This window comes from Rhyacophila brunnea, unplaced genomic scaffold (genome assembly GCF_057557595.1).
Source record: "Rhyacophila brunnea isolate RB1 unplaced genomic scaffold, BYU_Rbru_1.0 scaffold_4, whole genome shotgun sequence".
Classification (NCBI taxonomy): Eukaryota; Metazoa; Arthropoda; class Insecta; order Trichoptera; family Rhyacophilidae; genus Rhyacophila; species Rhyacophila brunnea.
The window spans coordinates 17,495,030-17,518,355 of record NW_028233068.1 but is presented as its reverse complement, the minus strand read 5'-3'; the positions used below and the strand labels follow the sequence as shown (position 1 = coordinate 17,518,355).

General features: G+C 31.9%; 1 protein-coding gene across 2 annotated transcripts in view; it reads right to left on the bottom strand.

The window, feature by feature from the left end:
• LOC147067017 (trypsin-like) overlaps positions 1–22,965 on the bottom strand; it is a 47,727-nt gene extending 24,762 nt beyond the window's left edge. Inside the window, exons 1-6 of one of the 2 annotated variants that reach the window (XM_085954449.1) lie at positions 22,728–22,965; positions 10,782–10,885; positions 5,593–5,779; positions 2,547–2,695; positions 1,594–1,709; positions 798–959 (exon numbers count right to left, since the gene is read on the bottom strand). In XM_085954449.1, coding sequence (XP_085810575.1) covers positions 798–959; positions 1,594–1,709; positions 2,547–2,695; positions 5,593–5,779; positions 10,782–10,885; positions 22,728–22,800 — 791 coding nt within the window. In that variant the 5' untranslated portion in view covers positions 22,801–22,965. The remainder of the gene's footprint in view (positions 1–797; positions 960–1,593; positions 1,710–2,546; positions 2,696–5,592; positions 5,780–10,781; positions 10,886–22,727) is intronic. The other variant, XM_085954450.1, reaches the window with a different exon arrangement.
• Positions 22,966–23,326: the final 361 nt, after the last annotated feature.

The window sequence follows — 23,326 nt, the reverse complement described above, 5'->3', positions numbered from 1 at the left end:
GTGAGGCCTGAAAATATGAACTATACTTTTGAACAGGACCGTAGTTGGAGGCAGGATTCAGGCATCACAAAATACCAGAAAACACATTTTAGGATAGGATAAGACGCGCACGGAATGGACCAGAACGTACCGGAGTGCAGCTCCTGTTCGTGAAATTTATAGATTATCGTTCCGTCTCGTGGAAAAATTAAATATTGCAATCCGGTTGGTTAATTGTTAAAAAGTAAAAAAAATATATTTATGACGTAAACCTTGATTTTTTTTTGCATTATGCCTTAATATCGCATTCCACAAATTTAAAGAGTTACTCTATTTGACCTTCCGAGCTTGGTACGTATATTTCTATATTATACATACCTACCTATAATAATTATAACTTACATCAATGTGTACCTAAATATTTTCGTAAAATTACGCGAGCGCTCCGGTTCGTACAATCATCCATTTCAAGCGCTGAAATGAAATTATAAACAAAATACGCAAAGGGTAAACTATGTAGTTACGTCGAAAGCCGTTAAAATTTTAGTAATATTAGGTATATGTTTGGAAGAATCGTTGCGAAAATTAGTGTCTTAACTGAATCGAGGATTATTTTTTTAGACGCTAATAATATTAGTAAAAGAAAAATAGATTTGTTCAGCCGTGTGATCTTCCACAATATCAAATTCCATACAGCTTTACAAGTGATGCTATTGAGAAATATGTAGGTACAACAATACATTAGGCATTATATTATATTCATATCTAGGATCTTTATAGGAAGTTTTTATAATTTATTAAACAATTATGTAACTTACTCTCGATCAAGTTGTACCAGAGCAATATCATTATACTGCTGTGGAGGATTTTGATCAAAACGATCTGGATGTTCTACAACTTGAGCGACATAGAAAAGCATTCTCGTGTCGAGTGGAGCATTTACTTCTGGAGATCCAAGACGTACGAACTTAACCTCAGATCTAAAAGTAAAATAGGTATCCATTCTTATTTTATTGAATAATGTTATACTTACTTAAAAAACACGTCATAATTTATAATAAGTTATAACAACTAATTTTTGTCTTCACTAAAGTTGTGTGGGTTAGTTAGTTAAATGTATCTGGTAGGCATAGCATATTACTGTCAAAAGGAGTGGCACTTTTAATCACCTTATTAAAAAAAGTTTCGCAGTCTCAAAAACTTACGTATTTTCACAATGTTTGGTTTTTGAAATCTAAAAAATCTTACATAAAATCATTTCCTAAACACCATTGTATTTTTAATACTCGTTGAAAACTTATTGCACTGAAAAAATTGATGAAAGAGGTCTCTAAACTTTAAATAAATTACGAACAAATGCTCCAGTCAGCACCATTCGTTTTAAAGCCCTAAATTTATATGTTGATTAAGACATGAAAAAGCTTGGAAAGATAGAATTTTTATGTGCTGATTTGACAGGCCGCAAGAACAGTCGAATTCTTTGACATGTTTAAACCCTTCTTGCACACTGTTTCAATCTTCCATAATTGAGTATATAAAAAAAAGATTATGGAATAATTATTAGTATTTTCTATGATAACTGTGTCGATTTAGTACTGCATTTTTTTATATTACCCAGCCAATCGACTGTAGAGGCAGTGAGCTGCAGTCATCACCCATCTTGAGTTGATAAGCGTGCCACCGCATTCCCATACCGCTCTGTCGGCTGATTCCCCGTATCCCAATAGCGCCTGTACAAGAGGATATTGGCAATATTGATTACTAAAATTAATTCAACTTCTTAACTTCTTGCCAGATCTAGCATTTTTGAATGTGCATTATGTAACTTGCAAAATACACATCTGGCGAATGACGTAAATGTATCGTTTTCGACAACTTAAATTAAACAATTTAAAATTACTTAATTACTCAGAAAAAAGCTTTACCGTGTCTGTTTGATACTTAACCGAAGCCAAAAATCAACCTTTTCCTAAAAGTGAAAACGGACGAAAGAAGAAGGAAACTAGGAATTTACACAATGAAAAAAAGTAAAACATCTACGTACTTTATATACCGAACTGTTCTAGTTACTGCCAGCAAAACTTGAAACCGGACTGTGCGAGGTATTGAATAGCTCGCATAGATTGGCATAATATGATGTTAGGTGTTAATGACAGGTAGCTAAATATTTTAAAATATACTATCCGATCATCTGCTTATAATCAAGAAGTCAAGAGGTTAAACTGATATTTTAGAATAGAAACCGTTTAATTATCCCTCAATCGATCTTGCATTTAACTTTTATTGGTAATCTAACATTATTAAACATTTGCACAGAGGAAGCTATTTATTTGGTGGCTAGTAAGAAGTGATCCGATCAGCCTGGAGAGACAAGAAGTCTCTGGTGGCGTCAAAGGGAGGAGGTGCACCTTCCGGATGAAGCGATACTATCAAGAAAGTGACGTGAGTTAACAATAACTGAAGCTACATGATTAACGCGTGATTGCTCTAGTTCTAGATGGTAGGATATTGTTGACAACGCTGTTAATTTCAGATTATCACCATACTATAGATAGTAAGTAACTTACCATATGTGGAAATTCATTTATTCCAGCAGGCACACCGCCAACAACAAGACTTTCAACATAATGGGAGCACAGTTCTTCTCGTATTCTTGGACCTCCAATTAAAATACTGTTCTTACATCTGAAGATTGTGTCAGCTAGATCAATGCAATCTTAAACAAAATAATATTCACATATTCATTATTAAATGGCATAAAATCATTTTATGTCCGAAAATAAACACCACAAAATAATTTAACAAAAATCTATCATACCTGGGTATCAGCGCTCGAAATGGAAAATTTTACGTACCGGAGCGATCGTCAGTTTTCTGAAGATATTCACATATTTATCAAATTGTATGTGTTTTTTATAAAAATAAGTGTATTAGATTTTCTATTATATGGCTTATCTAGCTCATTCAGTCAAATTATTTTTTCCACGAGAAGGAGCGATAACTTTACCGATTTCACGAACAGGAATGGCGCTCCGGTACATTTCGAGCCCTGCTGGGTATACCTATTTTACACATCTTATATTATTTAGAATGTAACAATTGCAATTCCATTAAAAAGATAATTCTAAATTAATTCTGATAGTGCATGCATACTGCACGGTATATATGTATAAATTAAAAGTAGGAATTGAAATGGTGGTTTGAAAACAAAGTTATTTTTGATACTTTATTTTACTTTAACTGAGTCATTTACATTCTAATGGATGGAAGTTTTGTACTATTCCATTTGAGTCATTTTTTGTGACCCGGGTTTTGCCTTTCGGCATTTTCATGCAATATGTGCACTCACCAAAAAGTAAATACACACTGATGTATTGTCACTAACGTCAGTGTAAATATATAAGAATATCATTTTAGATATTTTATATCTGGAAGAATATTTTTTATTTATTATGGTTTGGTTTACATGAATTTAAAAAAAAACTAACCAACATAATCTACAATTTGTACTCTTAATATTCAATGAAAACAATTAAATATGACTGACGTATACTATTTTTGTCGGATCTCTACAACCTACCTTCACTACAAGGGGGGACATGCTCGTCGAAGGTCAAAATTGAGTTTTTATTGTATTTTCAAACCATGATCCTGGACACTCCTTAAACGTTGTAGATAATCTATTTATTTAATTTTGAAGCCTTATTATCCTTTATAGTTAGTTTAAACATTTGATGACTGCATAAAGTATTTTTGTTACATAAAATAGTATTCTTTTAAACCTCTCGCTCTAATGTTTTAGAATATAGTCATATTTCGGTACATAATTGTGCAGTGGTGTTAAGATTTTTTACATTTATTAATTTTTAAACGCATTTATGAAACCATTAGTATAATTTATTACGAGATAATTTTTGTAAAATATTCACGATAAAAAATTATATTGATAATCTCTGTGATCCCAAATTTGACAAGAATTAGGCATTTTATTATTCAAAAAATCGGCAAAATTAACACATTTGAAGATGATTCTAAAGATACTTATTATAAGGTATGTCTTTAACCATTCAAGTGTGATAAACATCTTATGAATAATTATTGCTTAATAACAATTATTGACCTAAGAATAAGGTAGTGTATTTTGAAATACGCCATTTCTTTTGTCATTCCCCAGTGGTTAAGCTACAAAATACGGCCGTAGCCATAAATTGACAAACTATAATTAAAGTAGGGAGTAAAATGATATTAACGCGCGTGTTTGAACATGTACCGTTTGAAAAAAAAATTTAAAAAAAATCGGTTAGGTTAGGTTAGGTTAGGCAAACACGCGCGTTAATATCATTTTACTCCCTACTTTAATTTTGGTTTGTCAATTTATGGCTACGGCCGTATGTTGTAGCTTAATCACTGGGGAATGACAAAAGAAATGGCGTATTTCAAAAAAACACTACCTTATTCTTAGGTCAATAATTGTTATAAAGCAATCATTATTCATAAGATGTTTATCACACTTGAATGGTCAAAAACATACCTTATAATAAGTATCTTTAGAATCATCTTCAAATGTGTTAATCTTGCCGATTTTTTGAATAATAAAATGCCTAATTCTTGTCAAATTTGGGATCACAGAGATTATCAATATAATTTTTTATCATGAATATTTTACAAAAATTATCTTGTAATAAATTATACTAATGGTTTTATAAATGCGTTTAAAAATTAATAAATGTAAAAAATCTTAACACCACTGCACAGTTATGTACCGAAATATGACTTTATTCTAAAACATTAGAGCGAGAGGTTTAAAAGAATACTATTTTATGTAACAAAAATACTTTATGCAGTCATCAAATGTTTAAAATATTTATAAAAGATAATAAGGCTTCAAAATTATATAAATAGATTATCTACAACGTTTAAGAAGTGTCCAGGAGCATGGTTTGAAAATACGATAAAAACTCAATTTTGACCTACGACGAGCACGTGGGCCGTTAATTCAATTTTGAAAACTATATATATATATTATCATAAATCGTTAGGTGTTGGAATTTAGAACTAAGCTCATCAAATTATAAAACGTATTGAATGGAGAATGGGACGACTGGACTCCGGATAATTGGACGCCGCACTATCGTAGACACGTATACAGAACGTAGACGAGGTATTTTAATCAGTTTCTGTCTACTACTTAGTAGTTTTAATTCATTTTACTCTTAACATAATGTATTATTTATTACGGATTGAGAATTACCATGCCTAAGACTTTATATAAAATAAAAATCTCTTTTTTCGTCGGAACTTAAACATATGCACGATTAAATCATTATTTACGTCTGCATATTTACATACTCACCAACTATTCAATCATAATATAATCATTTAAATATAAATAATAATATTAAATATATTTTTTAAGTACCTATAAGTACCTAACGTCTATTTATTTTCGAATTCCGTGGCGTCCAGTTGTCCCGGTGCCAAATCGTCCTAGACCCTATTGAATGATATGTCAATTGTTAGCGTGTGGCGCTTTCACGCAGCGGAAAACTTATACTGGTGGGCTAGAACAAATCTGACTTTATTATTGAGTTAATGATTTCAAAATAATCTTACAGTCCCATGATATTTGACCGGTTTTTTCGGCATTCTTCAGAGCTTTTTCTGGTAGTGATGGGCATTCGTTTTCCGAAAGTGACTCTGCGAAGGACGTATGAATGGTTTCAAGGTGAGGAGGCGGGGGTGGCTGAGGACCCCTATTGGTGCAGCAGACAATTGGAACACTCCCACTGAATCCACAAATCTGAAAGATACAACTAAAGTCAATTTCAGTCATATCATCTATGGTATAGGTAGACTGTAGAGTGTACTGGATAAAGAAGAGTTTATTTATTAACTCTCGCTAATTTTTTTACGTTTATTTGTTAACGACTCTTTTTATGAATAATGTTTATTAGCCATTTGCGCGAAAAAATTATTTGCATTGGATCAAACACAGATTTTTTTTATTTTTCTTACGCTATATTATGTACGTATCCGATTGAACATATCATTATGATTGTATATTGATAGAATATAATATGATATGTTTCTCAAGTATTGCTTGCGCAGCTAATTTTGACACAAGAATGCAATTTTTTTTATTTAAAAAAATGACGGGCCAAAGAATTTGCATACATATTTGTGTTAAAACTAAAACAATTTGCAATAACTTGGTCGATATTCTGGAAAAGTTTTAAGCTTATCTATTATGAAAAAACATGTGTTTATCAGTGGTATACACGTCTCTAAAAGGGCTGCGAAGAATTTGAAGACGACAAGAGAGTTAGTCAGCCTAGCATATTAACTACCTATGAAAACATAGCTTAACCACTGGGAAATGCCAATAGAAATGGCGTATTTAAAAAAAAATACTTCCTTATTCTTTGGTCAATAATTATTATAAAACAATCATTATTCGTACGTAGGATGTTTTATCACATTTGAATGGTCAAAGACATAGCTTATAATCAGTATCTTTAGAATTATCTTCAAATGTGGTAATCTTGCCCATTTTTTTAATAATAAAATACTTAATTCTTGTCAAATTTGGGATCACAGAGATTATCAATATAAATGTTTATCGTAAATATTTCACTATAATAATGTCGACATAAATTTTAGGTTTTATAAATGCGTTTAAAAATTAATTAATCTATAAAATAACACCACTGCACATGGATCGACTAAAATATGATGATTTTTTAAAACATCAGATCGAGTTTTAAAAGAATACTATTGTATGTAATAAAAATACTTTATGTAGTCATCAAATGTCTAAAATAAATATAAAGGATAAAAAGGCTTCAAAATTATATAAGATTATCTACAACGTTTAAGGAATGTTCAGGCTAACGCTTTGAAAATACCATAATAGCTCCATTTTGACCTTCGTTGGGCATGTGGGCCCTCAATAGTTTTTTTACACGCAGCATTGCAAACGTTGGTTCGGATGATTCTGAGAACAGGGCCGATGTTGCTAAAATTATTAATGAAGTTAGTATAGTGTTGAATAGCACGAATTCATAAGGTTATCATATTCTATATTGTAATGCAAGATTATTTAAGAAAATTTTGAAGAGATTCGCAGTTCGTCAACACATACCTACAGTGACGTCCCGTGGAGGTGAGCAGATTGAGCGTTGCTTGGAGGCGGCAGCTACTGGAAGGGCGGCAAATCGAGGAGAATCATTTTGTATATATAGAAATAGCTCCCTAAGCTGAGTACTTACTTAATAACGAAGACATCTTTAAGAAGCAAAATGCATTAATTAACATGAAAGGTTTAACAGGACAATTTTTTTTGTCGGGTTCGCGATGTCTAGTTTACTTCTGTTGCCCTTCGACGTATTTGGTGACCAGAAACGACACTAGCATGGATGATAAAAAATATTTTATAAAAAAATGGGGCGGCATTATGGCAGTACCCAGGGGCGGTATTTTGTCTAGGGACGTCACTGCATACCTACATTGAAAACCGTAGGACAGACACGATGTTCAATGGGTAAATTCCAGTAACATCATTAGGCAAATTACGAGCCTTAAACACTTTGTGGTATTTTATTACATAACCGATTTTTTTTTGTTATCAAACGGATAAAATATGATGCAATAATAAAAAAATGTTCATGTCCGACTTTTGACATTCATACTTATAAATCCATTTACGTTTGAAATATCAGCTTTCCCTACAAATGCGTCACGAAAAAAAACTAAAATTCAGAGTTATATAATATGGATTGATGTAAAACATATTATTTTACTTACCTCACTACTAATAATTACTAATTATGTTATTGGGTGTTGGACATGAGTGTAAGAATGTTTGTTTCGATCGATCATTCGACGAGATCAGTTACTAAAGTCTCTTTAAATAATAATAGATGATTTTTACTCTTGAGGATTAGATATCTAAGTGATTATAACTATGTACCTATTTACCGGAGTTAAATCACCAGTAACTAATTATAAAGTAACTCTTCGACAAAACAGTTTCTGAAATACCATAGGAACCTACTACAATTCCGAAAATTTCTTTTAGTGGTTATTTTGACCCTTTTTTCGTTTTATCGCCAGAGCACGAAATTCCTAATTTTACAAACCATTGCGCTCGAAAGAGATTCCAAACATATCAACATATTTTATCGAAACCGTTCAGGTAAGAGCCTCCGAACATACAGCCACCGAACGCAGCTATGAGTGGCCGCCACTAGCGTTTGAGTCAAGCCACTAGTGGCGTCCACAAACGCCTGGATCGAGCCACCGTTTATGTCCACTATTCAGAGTTCATTCAGAAACAATAGACAAAGGCGGACGTGTGTGAAAATGGATTCTCTATTGCTAGCACTAGCGTTAGTACTAATTTTACGAAGATGACGAGACGATCTTAAGCATCGGCAATAAAAAATTCCGGATCGAAATTTTCCATTACGTCGAGTATACACTAAAATATTAATATACACTCACAGCACACTCACTCGCTTTTCAACTCACATAGATAAACAGAACTGAGAATCGCTGGCATTTCTGCCTAGTGTATGCAGGTGCTCGACCACTAACGTCGGCCACTATAATAGCAGTGAATGCCGGCAACTACCACAGCTAGTGGACCGAACGCGTCCATTTGTAAAAAAGGCGATAAAGATGTTGGGCTTTGTCTTGCGTACTTCCCGGGTCTTTTCGGATGTTACGGTACTAAAAATTCTTTATAACTCCTTAGTTAGAAGCAGACTTGAGAGTGGGTCTATCGTTTGGGCCCCGCATCAGTTGAAATACGGACTTATGGTGGAGAGAGTACAAAAGAAATTTTTGAGACTCCTTTGCTTTCGGCTGTATGGATATTGTCCGTGGCTCTATCCGACTGACTTTCTGAGGTATGCTTACAAACTGTAGCTTAAAATTTAGAAGGGATCTTTATTTAGCTAAATATTTTTATACGCGGCGTAAATGTGAACTCTGCCATTCTTGGTGGTGTTGGCTTGTGTGTCTCTAATAATTACCTTAGGAATCGAGGGCATCCGTTGTTTGTTCTCCCAAGGTGCAGAACTAACCTGTCATTAGTAATGCCAATTGGGAGGGCAATAACCATGTTTAATAAAATCGCTTCGAATATTAATATATTCCACTTACGTGAGGGTGAATTTAGATGGACGTTATTTTATAAGCTTTTAAGATATGGTCTATCAAAGTTCACTCTGTGTGCTTCCATCTACATTTTATTTTTGTTATTTATTTTATTTCTTATTTTATTATTTATTGTAAGTATTATTAACTCACATTTCTCTGTATTTTTATTTTAAAAATTGTTAACACTTATTTTATGTCATGTCGTGACTCGTGAATGCTTTGAATTTATAATTTGTAATGTTCATATAAGTAAAATAAATACATTTGATTTGAAAAAAAAAGAATTTTTATAAACACGAAAACTTACGAATACCCATTAAAATCATACAGATCGGAGGGTACTGTCTAAAAAGAAATAATATTAAACATAAGTAAAAGTAAAAAATAAATTCCACGTATGTTCATACACAAACAGAAGGTTTACCCTCGGAAAAATTATAAAATGCTTTGTACTGATCGGAAACTATTTAAATGCCGATGTGTGGTTTTAGCACATTTGGTTGGTACCTATCTAAAAATTCGAAAATTGAAACATTTTGGGGAAAAATCATTAAAATATGATATTATGTTCTCATGTTATCAGGAAGTACATATTCATCTAAAAATACTAGTACAGACAATCACACTTAATAATAGTGAAAAAATATATACGATGCATATATGCCAACAGTCACTAAATTGATCGAAGGATTACGTCAAAGTCGGTTTTTGACGGTTGTCTGCTATGCATTTAGCTGTCTAATATTAAGACAGTATTGTTTGGAGGCGCCGCTTTAGGTCAATGAGGTCAGGGGTTAAAATGGACCGGATCGCACAAGAACGCCGTTCCGGTTTGTAATATCGGTAAAATTATCGCTGTCTCGTGGAAAAAATAATTTGACCGTCTGAGCTAGATGAGCCATTTAATAAAAAATCTAACACACTTATTTTTTACAAAATACACAATAAAATTTATAGCTATGTTAATATCTTCAGAAAATTGTCTAATGCTCCGGTTCGTAAACTTTTTCATTTCGAGCGCTGGCAATATACTCCACGTATACTATACGCAAAAAAAACTAAACGAAGACACAATTGAGCTATGGAACCACAGATACACAACATCCGCCACAGGATAAATAACGTAACAATTTATTCTAAACATAACCTCTGCCATCACTCTTGCTAGGAACATAAAATATCACTCGAACTCACACAAATACTAACAGGCCACGGAGCGGTGCGAGCTTATCTAAAAAGATTTAAACTGAGGGATGATGACTGTTGTCCATGTGAATATAACACATCTCAAACTGTGTGGCATGCCATCAACGACTGCCCTATACTAGAAAGGGAGCGATGAACTCCCAGGACTCGGTGTAGACAGCATAATCACGAAATTGACCTCTAAAAGCCTCACGAAGTACTAAGCAATATAACAACACAAGAACATTATACAAAATATTTAATCCTGGGCATAAAGAAAATTAACGATATAAATGGAGGAACCTAATTAGCCCCACATCAATGCAACTAACCCACCCAACCACCTTGTACGAAAAAGCAAGGGCATGGTTATCAATATTTAAAAAATATATATATACTCCACGTTAGGCTTAGACATGGCAAAGACGAAAGTGGAAGAATACTATCATAGATACCTGGGGACTGATGCCATTTTTGCGGTCTTCGAGAGCTGCGTCACAACTTTTGATTTTAACACAGGTTCCTGAGGATCCGGTCTGCGCGAAGATACACCTATAACCTGTTTCAGAAAAAAAAATATGGAGTGGCACTCAATATTAGATCTCCGATTTATGACTAATGACATGCATCACAGTTGTATAAAAATAGACTTAAAAGTAAAAGTAAAAGTAGTATAAGACTAGACCTTGTGTGACCGTCTTGTTAAAATAGCGCTGCAGTTCTGAAATTATTATGACAATCATTACACTTTTTAATCAAGTTTAATAAAAAAAAAAACTCGACATGTCGTAGGTATCAGTGGAGAAGGGTGGAGGTAGGGTATTAAGATCACACACACACATTAAACTTTATCAGTCATTCGTATTTATTTATTGATCTAAGACTATAATTTACAAAAATAGTCTTGGTTACTTTTTAAAAATCAATTAAGCATTACCTAAACTAAACCATAATTATTTTGTTATGCTATGGGTGATTCGACATAATAGTGTACACGTTTTCATTCACACTTATTTATTTTAGATACATCAAGAATACATATTACCCAGGTTGTTGGTTAGTTTAATACAATTCATTGATCCCTGACCAAACCATACTAGACAAAAATATTATGCTATCTATAAAATATCCAAAATTATGTATGATTTAATGGCATAATTTTAGATATTTTATAGATAGACGATTATTTTTTTTATTATCTATTTTGGCTTGATTTTCGCAGTGTTTAATTGAATTTAAATAATCTAACCAACAGCATATGTAAATTGTAGGCTTATTTCAATGAAAACAAATACGTATGACTGATAAAGTTTATTGTATTGTAAATTATAATTTATATCGTATCTTAACAGCCTACATTCACCCTTCGCCACTGGTAGGTATACACCAATTTCTATAAGATTTTGTGTTGTTTTGTTACAAAGTTTTTTAGCGATCTTTACAAAAATTGTGATTAATGAGAGTTATGTGCTATTTCATAGGAGTTGGATTTCTCACATTCGAATCTTTACCCATGTGCTTATTTCAGCTTATTTAACTATAATTGAAATGCTTACGTTTTTTTTTTAATAAGAATGAGGGCGGTGAATTTCGATTTCATTGTGACCCTTCGTTTTTCTATATTTGTAAAGTGGATGTTAATACTGTGAATTTTTTACTGGACCATTGCTGGGGCAAGAAGCTGTGAGTTTCGCTCGTAGTGCTAGTTGTTGCGTTTTCTTCGAATGCAATGTGATGTTTGTAGAAAATGTTTTTTTTGTATAATGGAAATACATTAATTAATTTGTACGAAATAATCAATCAAAAATCGTTAATAAACAATAATTTCTTTTAGAAAACTAATAATTCACTAGATTTAAGAATGTAACATTCTACAAGTACCTACGTTGGAACAAAAAATTATAATTAAGGTAGGTACATAATTAATACTTTGATTTAAAATACAAAACTGTAATCGACTGCCAACTGTCAATAATAACGAAATTTAGAAAACGTTTCAGAGAATACTGTAAAAATCATAAGTCAACTTTTTCGCAATTAGATATGACACTTATTACGAGGGTGGGTCAATAAGTCCTTAGAAAAGCCGACAGGGAATGGGACGATTTGACACCGCGAACTGGCCTCCGCCGATTGGCCTCCGGTTATTGGCCGCCGGTACAATCGGACACCGACCCAATTGGCCTCCGGGACGATCGGACGCCGGTACAATCGGGCGCCGACCCAATTGGACACCGGCCCAACTGGCCGCCGGGAGATTGGACGCCGCACTGCTGAATTAAATGCGCAAAGGAAAAGACCTACGTAACGACTTGGTAGAGAAAGTAGACACGAAACTTTAATATGCTTCTATCTACTTAGTGGTTGTACCTTATACATTGTTCGCTTATGATTGATAATAATTATTACTTATGCTTTATGCTGTTTATAAAAAGAGAAGAATTCTTTCCTCGTCAGAACTTGAAGATGTGCATAATTAAGTAAGTAATTTATTGTGTATACCTACCTATTCATATTAAATATATATATATATATATATATATATTAATAATGAATTGGTTAGTGAAAATAATATCTTTCGGCGTTTTCTCGATTTCATGTTATTATAATTGAACTTTATATTTATTCATCATCCGTAAATAAGTATTTTGAAGTTTATGAAATTACAAACAATATAAGTAGGTAAAATACTTGAAAGGTACCTACATATTACATTATATATTATATTATTGTTTGAAATGTGTTGGTCAATCGATCTTTAATAATTAGGTACAATTTATATAAATCAAGGCGTTTACGTAATAAATAATATAAGTCTATAATAATTAACAAACTATACCGTATTCAGTAACTACATTGTATTCTGTACCTACATTATTATATATTATGTTGACAAAGCGAATTTGTATGTAGGTGCATATTATTATCAATAGACTATCGTTTGAAATAGGTGTTAGGTATCTTCGGCTTAAAATTGCTTATTCCATTTTTATTACTAAATGTTTGTTTTGTGTAACTACGTCGAAATATATAATACCTATTATATTAATCACTAGGAAGCCGTTGTTTGTAATAGGGAATTATTTTTAATTTATCTGTGGAAATACCTGGGTACGTGGGAAAGCCCCAGATATTTAAAAATAATCTGATCTAACTACCTCATTAGCTCGATCAGGGGTTAAAAAATGATTAGCCTTTGTCATGAGAATTATACAAAATATTATAATAGCGTTAAAAATATTTTTAATAGGACAAGAATTTCAAAAAATGTCTAACTCATCGGCTAACAGTCTAAAAGCCGGCTGTCCAGTGAATTCGTCCAAAAATATCAGCAAAATATAATATAAAGCATTGGAGTGATCCTGAAATCGATAATTCAATACTTACTTTGATTTAAAGTACAAAAGCCGATTGCCAATAAGTAACGCAATTTAGAAAGTGCTTCAGAGAGAATTATAAAAGCATTAGCTCACTTTGATACAAGTAGATATGACTCGTATAGCTTAGTGGCCAGAGCATGCATCTGGGCGCGAATCCTGTTGGATGTCGTATTTTCTTAGTTAGGTTAAATAATACTGGGTAATTATTGAGTTTGGAAGAAAATAAATCATTAAATCGACATTGACTGATTATATTGCAGCACGTATTTATAAATTAAATAATTAGTATAACACAAATTATGACTTAATAAGTAGAATTGAACAGTAAACATATTATTAAATATATCGATGACCCAATCACATGAACCTTTTTTAACTGCAACCGGTTTCGTCCACCCAGAGGCTAGTCTAGTCTGTACGATAAAAATTGCGTTTTATTAAATTAAATCAATAATAGAATTCATTTCCACCATGAATTTACAGTTAACATAATAAAATTAATAAATGAAATATTATATTAAACAGAATTATACGAGTGAACACAGTTTGAAAACCCCTTTTTTTGAGAAAAAATAGGTTTAATAGTATTATTTTGATCAGGGTTGGCGAACCTTTTTACATACGTGGGCCAAAATTTCCCTATTATAATTGTTCGACTGTCTGACATTCCGAGATTCATGAGAAAAAAATGAAAAACAGTTTTTAAGAATGCTATTGAAAAAGTTTAAAAATTATAATTGAGTTCTTGAGATTCTATTTTCACTGTGTTTCTAGCCGAAGGCTAATTTTTTATTCGTTCAATAATTTTTTCCTTGTTTTCAAAATTTCAAGGAGATCGTGGAAGCAAAATTGTTTACACAAGTGTATACTATAATGTGTGAGAGATACGGTGGCATATTACCGGTGATATATGCACTTCTTCCTAATAAGAAACGGACAACATATCGTCACCGTTCAGGCAAAAGTCACCAAACCTAAAAACATAGTTTTGAGATATCGCAATTTGAAAGTTTGAAAATGCAGGAAAAATCAGATTTTAATGTTTTTAAGGTTTTATTTACATTAAATTATTTTCTCATGTCTTCTTAATAATTTCTTTAAAGTACTTTTACTTTTTGATTCTAATTAAAACATCTGGAAGGTTTTGAAGGAGGCAAAGTAGCTCAAATTATGGTTTGGTGACTTTTGCTTGTTAATAATCTGAACAATGTTAGCCAAAAGAAGGATCAGTAAAACTCACCATCCATAGTATAGTGACTTTTGCTTGTATATTTATAACGAATGATTTTTTTTTATAGAGTCAATAATGTCTATTCACCTATAATGACTTTTGCTTGTTAAGATTTTATCGAAAGTCATTTAGTGAAAAACAAATAATTCGGATTTAAGCAAAATTTTACTAACTAATGTAACGAGGTGAGTTTTGCATCTTAAAGAACATAATTTTACGCTTCGGGTGACATACTCAACTCAAAACTGCCATTTTCAGGGTTGGTGACTTTTGCCTGAACGGTGACGATATATTCGCATGTTCGCTGCGCTTAAAGAACTGCAGCCCAATCTGCGACCTCAATCAATCAATTGTGATTTTAAGCAGGCAGCAATAAGCGCAGCATTAAAAATGTTTCCAGGTGTGACAATCAAAGGATGTTTTTTTCATCTTTCACAGAATTTAAGGAAACATGTGGCATATATGGGCCTACCTAGTGAATTTAATAATGATGCTGATTTTAGTTTAAAAGCTCGAATGATAATTGCCCTGGCATTCGTGAAAATTGAAGACCTGGATGTATATCTAGATGCGCTATATGAACATTTACCATTAGAGTTAAGCCCTGTAATTAATTGGTTTGAGGACACGTATATGGGCCGCCGGAATAGACGTGGGACTGGCAGGCACCAGCCTCTATTTTCACCATGTATATGGAATCTCCATGAGAGGACGCTGCATGGAGAAGACCGAACAAATAATTATTCGGAGGCAGCGCATCGCCGATTACAAGTAGAATTATGGATGAAAAATCCATGTATTTGGAAATTCATTGATGGACTTTGGAAGGTACAAAAAGGTCGAGATGTATATATGGAGCATTTAGTGGCTGGACATCAACCACCAATGAAATTAAAAAAATTTAGAGATGCTGATAGCCGTATTTTAAAAAATTGTACGGGAGTATGGTAGTAGAAACCCAATAGAATATTTAAGTGGACTCTCTCACAACTACCAAATGTTGTAATCCTTGATATATATTTTAATTATTAATACCTATCAACATTTTTTTACTATTTTCTATTTTCGACATACTTTTCTTAATATTGATAAAATGTGAGGTTAATCCTTAAATACCTAAGTACCATAATATCTTTGGAAATTATTTATTAAATAGTTATGATTATCACTGTACATTATTATGTTAAATGCTATACATTTAATCTAAAACGAGCAACGATGAAAATCCAAAGTTTCACATTTTTAAGTATTTTCAGTAGGTCCCTATGCATTGTTGACTGAAATCATTTGTTAATATAAATTATGATAAGATTACATAGGTATTGATTATATTATGAAATTTTAGTTCTTAGTTGTACTGTTTTTTAATAACCCATTCGCTGTGGACCTTTTAATTAATAATTAATTACCACATTTAAATAACATGCTAATTATATCTAATGGCCACCTGATGGGTAACGCACCAGTTGCGTTGGACGCAGCGAATGAAAATATATGTAAGCATATTTTTTACAATATTTTTAATTTTAAATATTTTGGCCAATTCAGTAAATAATCCAAGAAGTACTTAATCAAAAATATAGTACTTATTGAAAAATCCTACTACGCTTGCTGGGCGAAAGACGTGTGTTTAAAGATTTAATATCTTTATGATTTAAACCCTACTCGTTCCAAGATTTTTAGTTATTGCTAGGTATATTTTTCCAATTCTGTATTTACAGTGGTACTTTCTTAAAACTGATCTATAGTATGTATTGATTTAAAAGGGATATGATGTCATAGATAGTTAATAAATAAAATTGACTTCCTTATTTGTGTAATAACTTGATTACTTATTAAGTATATCATTGTGGTATTAAAATTGTATATTTGTAGTTAGCTTCAAAGGAAAACAACCAATTATTGTTATCCAATTAATTTATTTTAAATAATATTGTTAATGTAAAAATGAAGGTAGTCTAAATCTATACATGCATTTTCATTTATCTGCATTTACATTAAAGTTTGATTGTTACGTCAACTAAATTAAAAAATACATTAAAATTGCATCTAAGTTATTATATTATGTTCTTTTAGAACCAAACCGGCTTTGAAAACACAATTCATTATTCGTAAAAAAATGTATAAGACAACTTCCATCATTCACTATGTGCATGCATATTATATCTCAACTTGTATTATGTAGGTACCTATTTTTCTATTATTAAAATTATTTTGTGTCATACGCTTTTTCCTATAGTATGGTTCTGTTGTTAGTAATATTACATAGGACAGATAATATTATTTCTTTGATTCTGCAATAAACTTAAGTCGATAATTTTGAGATTTGAACTTTAGTTTTGTTTGATTCATTTGTTATTCAAGATTAATTTTTGTGCTTTATCTCTTTATAATATTATTACTATCGATCGAGGGTAAGTATCAAGAGAGTCGTTTTTGCGACCCTAGTTTTGCCTTTCGGCATCTTCAAGCACTATGCGCACTCACCAATGGTAAACACACACTGACAACGAATGCAGTCAATTTTAACTTATATAACAAATTCATACAATAAAGTAGGTAAAAACTTTATCACCTACCTATTAAGTCAATGATCACAATAAAAAATATCACAATAAATAATAATAAAAAATTAACAAATAAATTATGATTAGTTGAAGTATTTGAAGTGAAGTGGAAAAAAGTAGCATGTAAGAATAATATCGAATATTTGTTTCACAAGATTGATATCATTGATATAGGTATCTCATTAGTAACCTCCGTTAAATTCCCAATACGTTGCTATGTTCCCAGATTTGACAATTTTACACCTCTTGAGTGTAGTAAGTATTTTTATTGATTACATTTACTTATGATCTATTATTATGTTTTGACGATTAATACTCATATCGAATGTATTATTAGTGAGAAGGTAGGGTTTTTTTACAAACACTTCAACTATTCATAATTTGTTTGTTATATTTTTATTGTGAACTTAATGGTAGGTGATAAAGTTTCACCTAATTTATTGTATTACTTTATTATATAAGTTAGAATTATTAACTGTATTCATCAACAGTGTGTATTTACCTTTTGGTAAATGCACATAGTGCCCGAAGGTGCCAAAAGGCGAAACTCGGGTCGCAAAAAACGACTCAAATGGAAAAGTACAAAACTTCAATCCATTAAAATTTATTCGTTTAGTTTACTTACATTCAAATATATAGGTATGTTGAATTTTTGAGAATTTATTAAGAAAAGTAGTAAAATATTCGGTTAGGTAGAATATATTAAAAGTGTATTTACATTACAAGTTTTAGGTAGATAGGTAGGAAGGTACCTTATATTGTATTATTAGGTTCCTCCATTTATTCCCTTATTTTTATGGAAAGTAATAAATATTTTGTGTAGTTTTCGTATGTTATTTTGTTTTGAGGTTTTTTGAGATGAATATGTACGTATATTATGTTATTTAAATATCATAAGTAGGATTATAAAATACCCATACGATGTGTATTTATGAACTGCATTTTGTTTATATATTATTAAAATGTATTGTCTAAAATAGGTTGTCATTGAAAATAAATGTATTATTATAATTGTCGTTTTATTTATCAATTTTGCTTAGCACTGCATAATATTGTGTTTTATTTTATTTTATTATTTAATATAGGTACTGTCTTTTCATCAAGGCTTCACTGTGAGTTAATACCGTTAAAGAAATTCATATGTAAGTATTATTATAAAAATATGACTTAGCAAATAGTGAATATTATTAATTACTATAAGGTTACTTTACATATTTATCCATCAACCTACTGAAATATTTACAGCAGATTATTTTCCTAAATATTTAAAGATATTTTTATTTACCCTAAAACACACTTTAAAATGTATTGTTTTAATTTAAGAAAAGTTTGAAAGAATATAATTTTCATTCAAACTGGCTTCAATTTAACTAATAAACTAGAAACAGGCAAAAAAATAAAAAACACACGACGAAATAAATAACAATAGCTTTAGTGTTTTATGGTTGTATTTTAAATCATATACATTTAATAAACTTTAAAAAAATACCAAATACGAATACATATATTTTGGTTACTTACTGTTTTTATTTGGTGTTTTTCCTCGCTTTCTGTAAAGTTGAGTTTCGCATAACATATACTTAATTATCCCCTTTATAGGAACACCTACAGATTCGTAAATATAAATAAAAATACGTAAATTTAATTGTGCACATCTTTAAAAGACGAGGAAAGAATTCCATTATTTTTATAAACATCATATGTATACTATATGTACTTAAATAAAAATGACTAAAACTTCCAATAAAGTTACAAATTCGCTTTGTCAACATAATATCTAATGTAATATGTATATACCTTTCAAGTAGTTTACCTACTTATATTGTTTGTAATTTCATAATCTTCAAAATACTTATTTACGGGTGATATACACATATAAAGTTCAATTATAATAACATAAAATCGAGAAAACGCCAAAAGACAAAATTTTAACTAACCAATTCATTATTAATATTTGTTGTTTTTAATATGAATAGGTAGGTATACACAAAAATTACTTAATTATGCACATCTTCAAGTTCTGGCGAGAAAAGTATTCTTTTCTTTTATAAACAGCATAAAGCATGAATAATAATTATTATCTATCATAATAAAAATATATTAAGCGCAAAATGTATTAGGTACAACCACTAAGTAGATAGTAGCATTTATCAAAGTGTCGTGTCTACTTTCTCTACGAAGTCGTTACGTAGGTCTTTTCCTTTGCGCATTTTATTCAGCGGTGCGGCGTCCAATCTCCCGGCGGCCAGTTGGGCCGGTGTCAAATTGGGCCGGCGCCCGATTGTACCGGCGTCCGATCGTCTCGGAGGCCAATTGGGTCGGTGTCCGATTGTACCGGCGGCCAATAACCGGAGGCCAATCGGCGGAGGCCAGTTCGCGGTGCCAAATCGTCCTAGACCCAAGCCGACAGGTGGCGCGACTAGTACTGCAAGCGGTTTGTTTTCATGCAGCGGCACTACCGATTCAGTATGCTGCGAAGTTTCAATCAGATTGGTCGGGTTGTTGTGTGTTTCTCGTACATTTAAAAAAAAAATTTGCTTGTGGAAAATGGAAAAATGGAAAATGGAGAAAATTGAGTTTAGAGTTGTTATTAAACATTTTATTATAAAAGGGTTAACAGCAAAGGAAATAAAAAATGAGTTGGATTTAGTTCACGGCATATCTGCTCCTTCACTTGCAACTATTTATAACTGGTTAAATGAATTTAAACGTGGTCGTACATCAACAAAGGATGAACCACGCTCAGGACGTCCTGTAGAGGTGACTACACCAGAAATGATCAATAAAATCCACGATATGGTGTTAAGTGACCGAAGATTAAAGTTGAGTGAGATAATTGAGGTTACAGGGATCTTAAAAGGTAGCGTCATTTCTATTTTACATGACAAATTGGGCATGAAAAATATTTCTGCAAGATGGGTGCCGCGTTTGCTCACAGTCGACAATAAACGCAGTAGGGTGGTGGCCTCTAAAGCCCTGTTGTCGCTCATGCAACGCAATCCGGATGAATCTTTTCGTCGCTTTGTGACTGTAGATGAAACATGGATACACCACTATACTCCCGAGACGAAAGAACAGTCAAAGCAGTGGATTGCGAAGGCAAACCATGTCCAAAGAAGGCGAAAACCGTAAAATCAGCTGGTAAGGTTATGGCTACTGTATTTTGGGATGCACGTGAAATTATTTTCGTTGACTATTTGGAAAAAGGAAAAACAATAACAGGGGATTATTATGCATCTTTATTGGACCAGCTAAAAAACAAAATTGAAGAAAAACGGCCTCATTTAAATAGGAAAAAAATCCTCTTTCATCAGGACAATGACCGTGTTCACACATGTTTACGATCAATGGCTAAAATTGAAGAATTGAAGTTCGAATTGGTCGACCACCCACCGTATTCGCCAGATTTAGCCCCCAGTGACTTTTTCCTTTTCCCAAACTTAAAAAAATGGCTAAGTGGACAACGTTTTTTTTCAAATGAAGAAGTCATCGATCGGACAAATGCTTATTTTGCGGACCTTCCGAAAACTTATTTTTCTGACGGTTTAAAAAAAATTGAGAAACGTCTAACCAAGTGTATTGAGCTCCAAGGAAATTATGTTGAGAAATAAAAAAAAAATACAAAAATAAAACCTGTTTTAATGCTTTTTTCTAAGGAATTATTGACCCACCCTCGTAGCTTAGTGATCACTGATGCACCGCTAGCTTGTTGCAAGTGCACCGCGAACAAAATGATAAAGCAATTGAGCAAAAAGAATTGAGGGTAGCTATATCAAATCTTTGGCGTTATGGCAGAAATTGATATGTCCGTTTTACCTTAGTTTACAGGAGAAGAAATATAAAATTTGATAGGCTATTAAAAATCAGAATAAAAGGATATTCTTTTAATTCTTTCACTAATAGGTGCCTCACACATCTGGCAAGTAACTAAACAATTGCACTTTGGTATAGTTTACATGGTTAAACTGTAAATGGTGGTTTTGTGACATAACATGTTTTGCCACCATATGCATAGTTTCACACCTCTTATAATGATGAGAAAAAGTTTGACATACCATAAAAATTAATTGTTGAATTTAAATTAAATTAGATAATTCGAAAGGAATTGAAAGTGGCAGCCAGCGTAATAGTGTAAAAAAAAACAATTTTTCGAAAATTTACATTTTATTAGCACACAAAGTAGGTAATTACATAATATTTTATTATAGTGTATTTGAAAAATTATCGAAGTAGTCAGACATGACATTAAAATATGTAATATTTTTTTTTATTAAACCAAAAATTAAACATAATTATTAGTTAATATATTATTGAGAACGCATAAAATTACTCATTATTTATATCAATTTCATCGTCTTCTTCTTTATCTTCGGATAAATCAACTTCAGGGCATGTGTGGCTTGTTTTTAAGCTGTTATAAAAATAATGAAATTCTTCGTTTATTAATGGAAAGAGATCAATTAAATCTTCCTTTTTAAAAGGGTTAAGAAGAATAGGTCCGTCATCGCGCTTTTCTGAAGACCAATTCACATTAATAGGTCTGCCTCTTTTACTTCGTCGCAAATCTAATGTTCTGTATGGCTCAGACTCATCTAATGTGTACTTGAAACTCAAAACACCAAATGTTTTCTCGTACCTTATCCACCTTATTTTCACCCAGTTAACTTTTTGGCCGTCAACATCTGAAGGTATTAATACAGTTACCAAATTGTATACTTATGTACTATATAAAAATAAGTGTGTTAAATTTTTTGTTATATAGCATATCTATCTAGCTCAGACGGTCAAATTAATTTTTCCACGAGACGGAGCGATAATTTTATCGATTTTACGAACCGGAACGGCCCTTCGATCCATTTCGAGCCTGCTTTTCTTAAATATTTTTTCCTTGACTGTTATGTTATCTGTTTAATTTGTAGCACCGTTTGATCTTGGTGCACCGCAATTTTTTCTTATGATCAAAAGTGCACCGTGACTTCGAAAATGTTAAGAACCACTGGGTTTATATATTTTTTCTGACGTGTTTTCAATTTATGGAAGAAAATCTTTATTTAGTCCGAACAGGCTACCCCATTGAATTCCAAAATAATTAATAACTATTAGTATTAGCACTATCTTCGTAGCTTGCAATTGAGTGTCCTGGCTTGAGTCTATAATTGACCTTCCAAATCTAAGCACTATAATATGTACAGTAGGAAAAATAATAATAAACAAAATGTTTACCTTCGTCTTGAGCTATTGTTGACGATATCATCAGCATGACAACACATAATAACCGTTCTTTTAATATCACCATTTTTGATGTAAAATAGGCAATAAAATAAAAGTAATAAACTAACGGACGCGGAAAAACTCTGATATTTTAAAACCTGTTTTTTTAAGTTGTAAATGAGTAAATTTTGTATGTTAAATCATCCACAAGACACCCATCTGATACCACGGCACCGAAACTAATGACGATGCTTATTTGGCTATCACTACGGTGACCATTAATCCTTTATTTTAAGCCACAGTCTTTTAAGATTTAGATTTAGATTAAGTCTTTAATATTTCTTTCTTTTTCCATTATTATTTTTGTTGGAAAATATGTACAATTAGCGTTCGAAATGGAAAATTTTACGAATTGGAGCGTAGAATAAATTTACGGAAATATTTAAATAGATAAATAATATATAAATACATAGTTATCCAATATTATGTGTATTTTATAAAAGTGTGTTCGATTTTTTGTGAAATGACATATTGTCTAGCTCAGATGGTTAAATTAACTTTTCAACGAGACAGAGCGATAATATGATTTTATGAACCGGAACGGAGCTCCG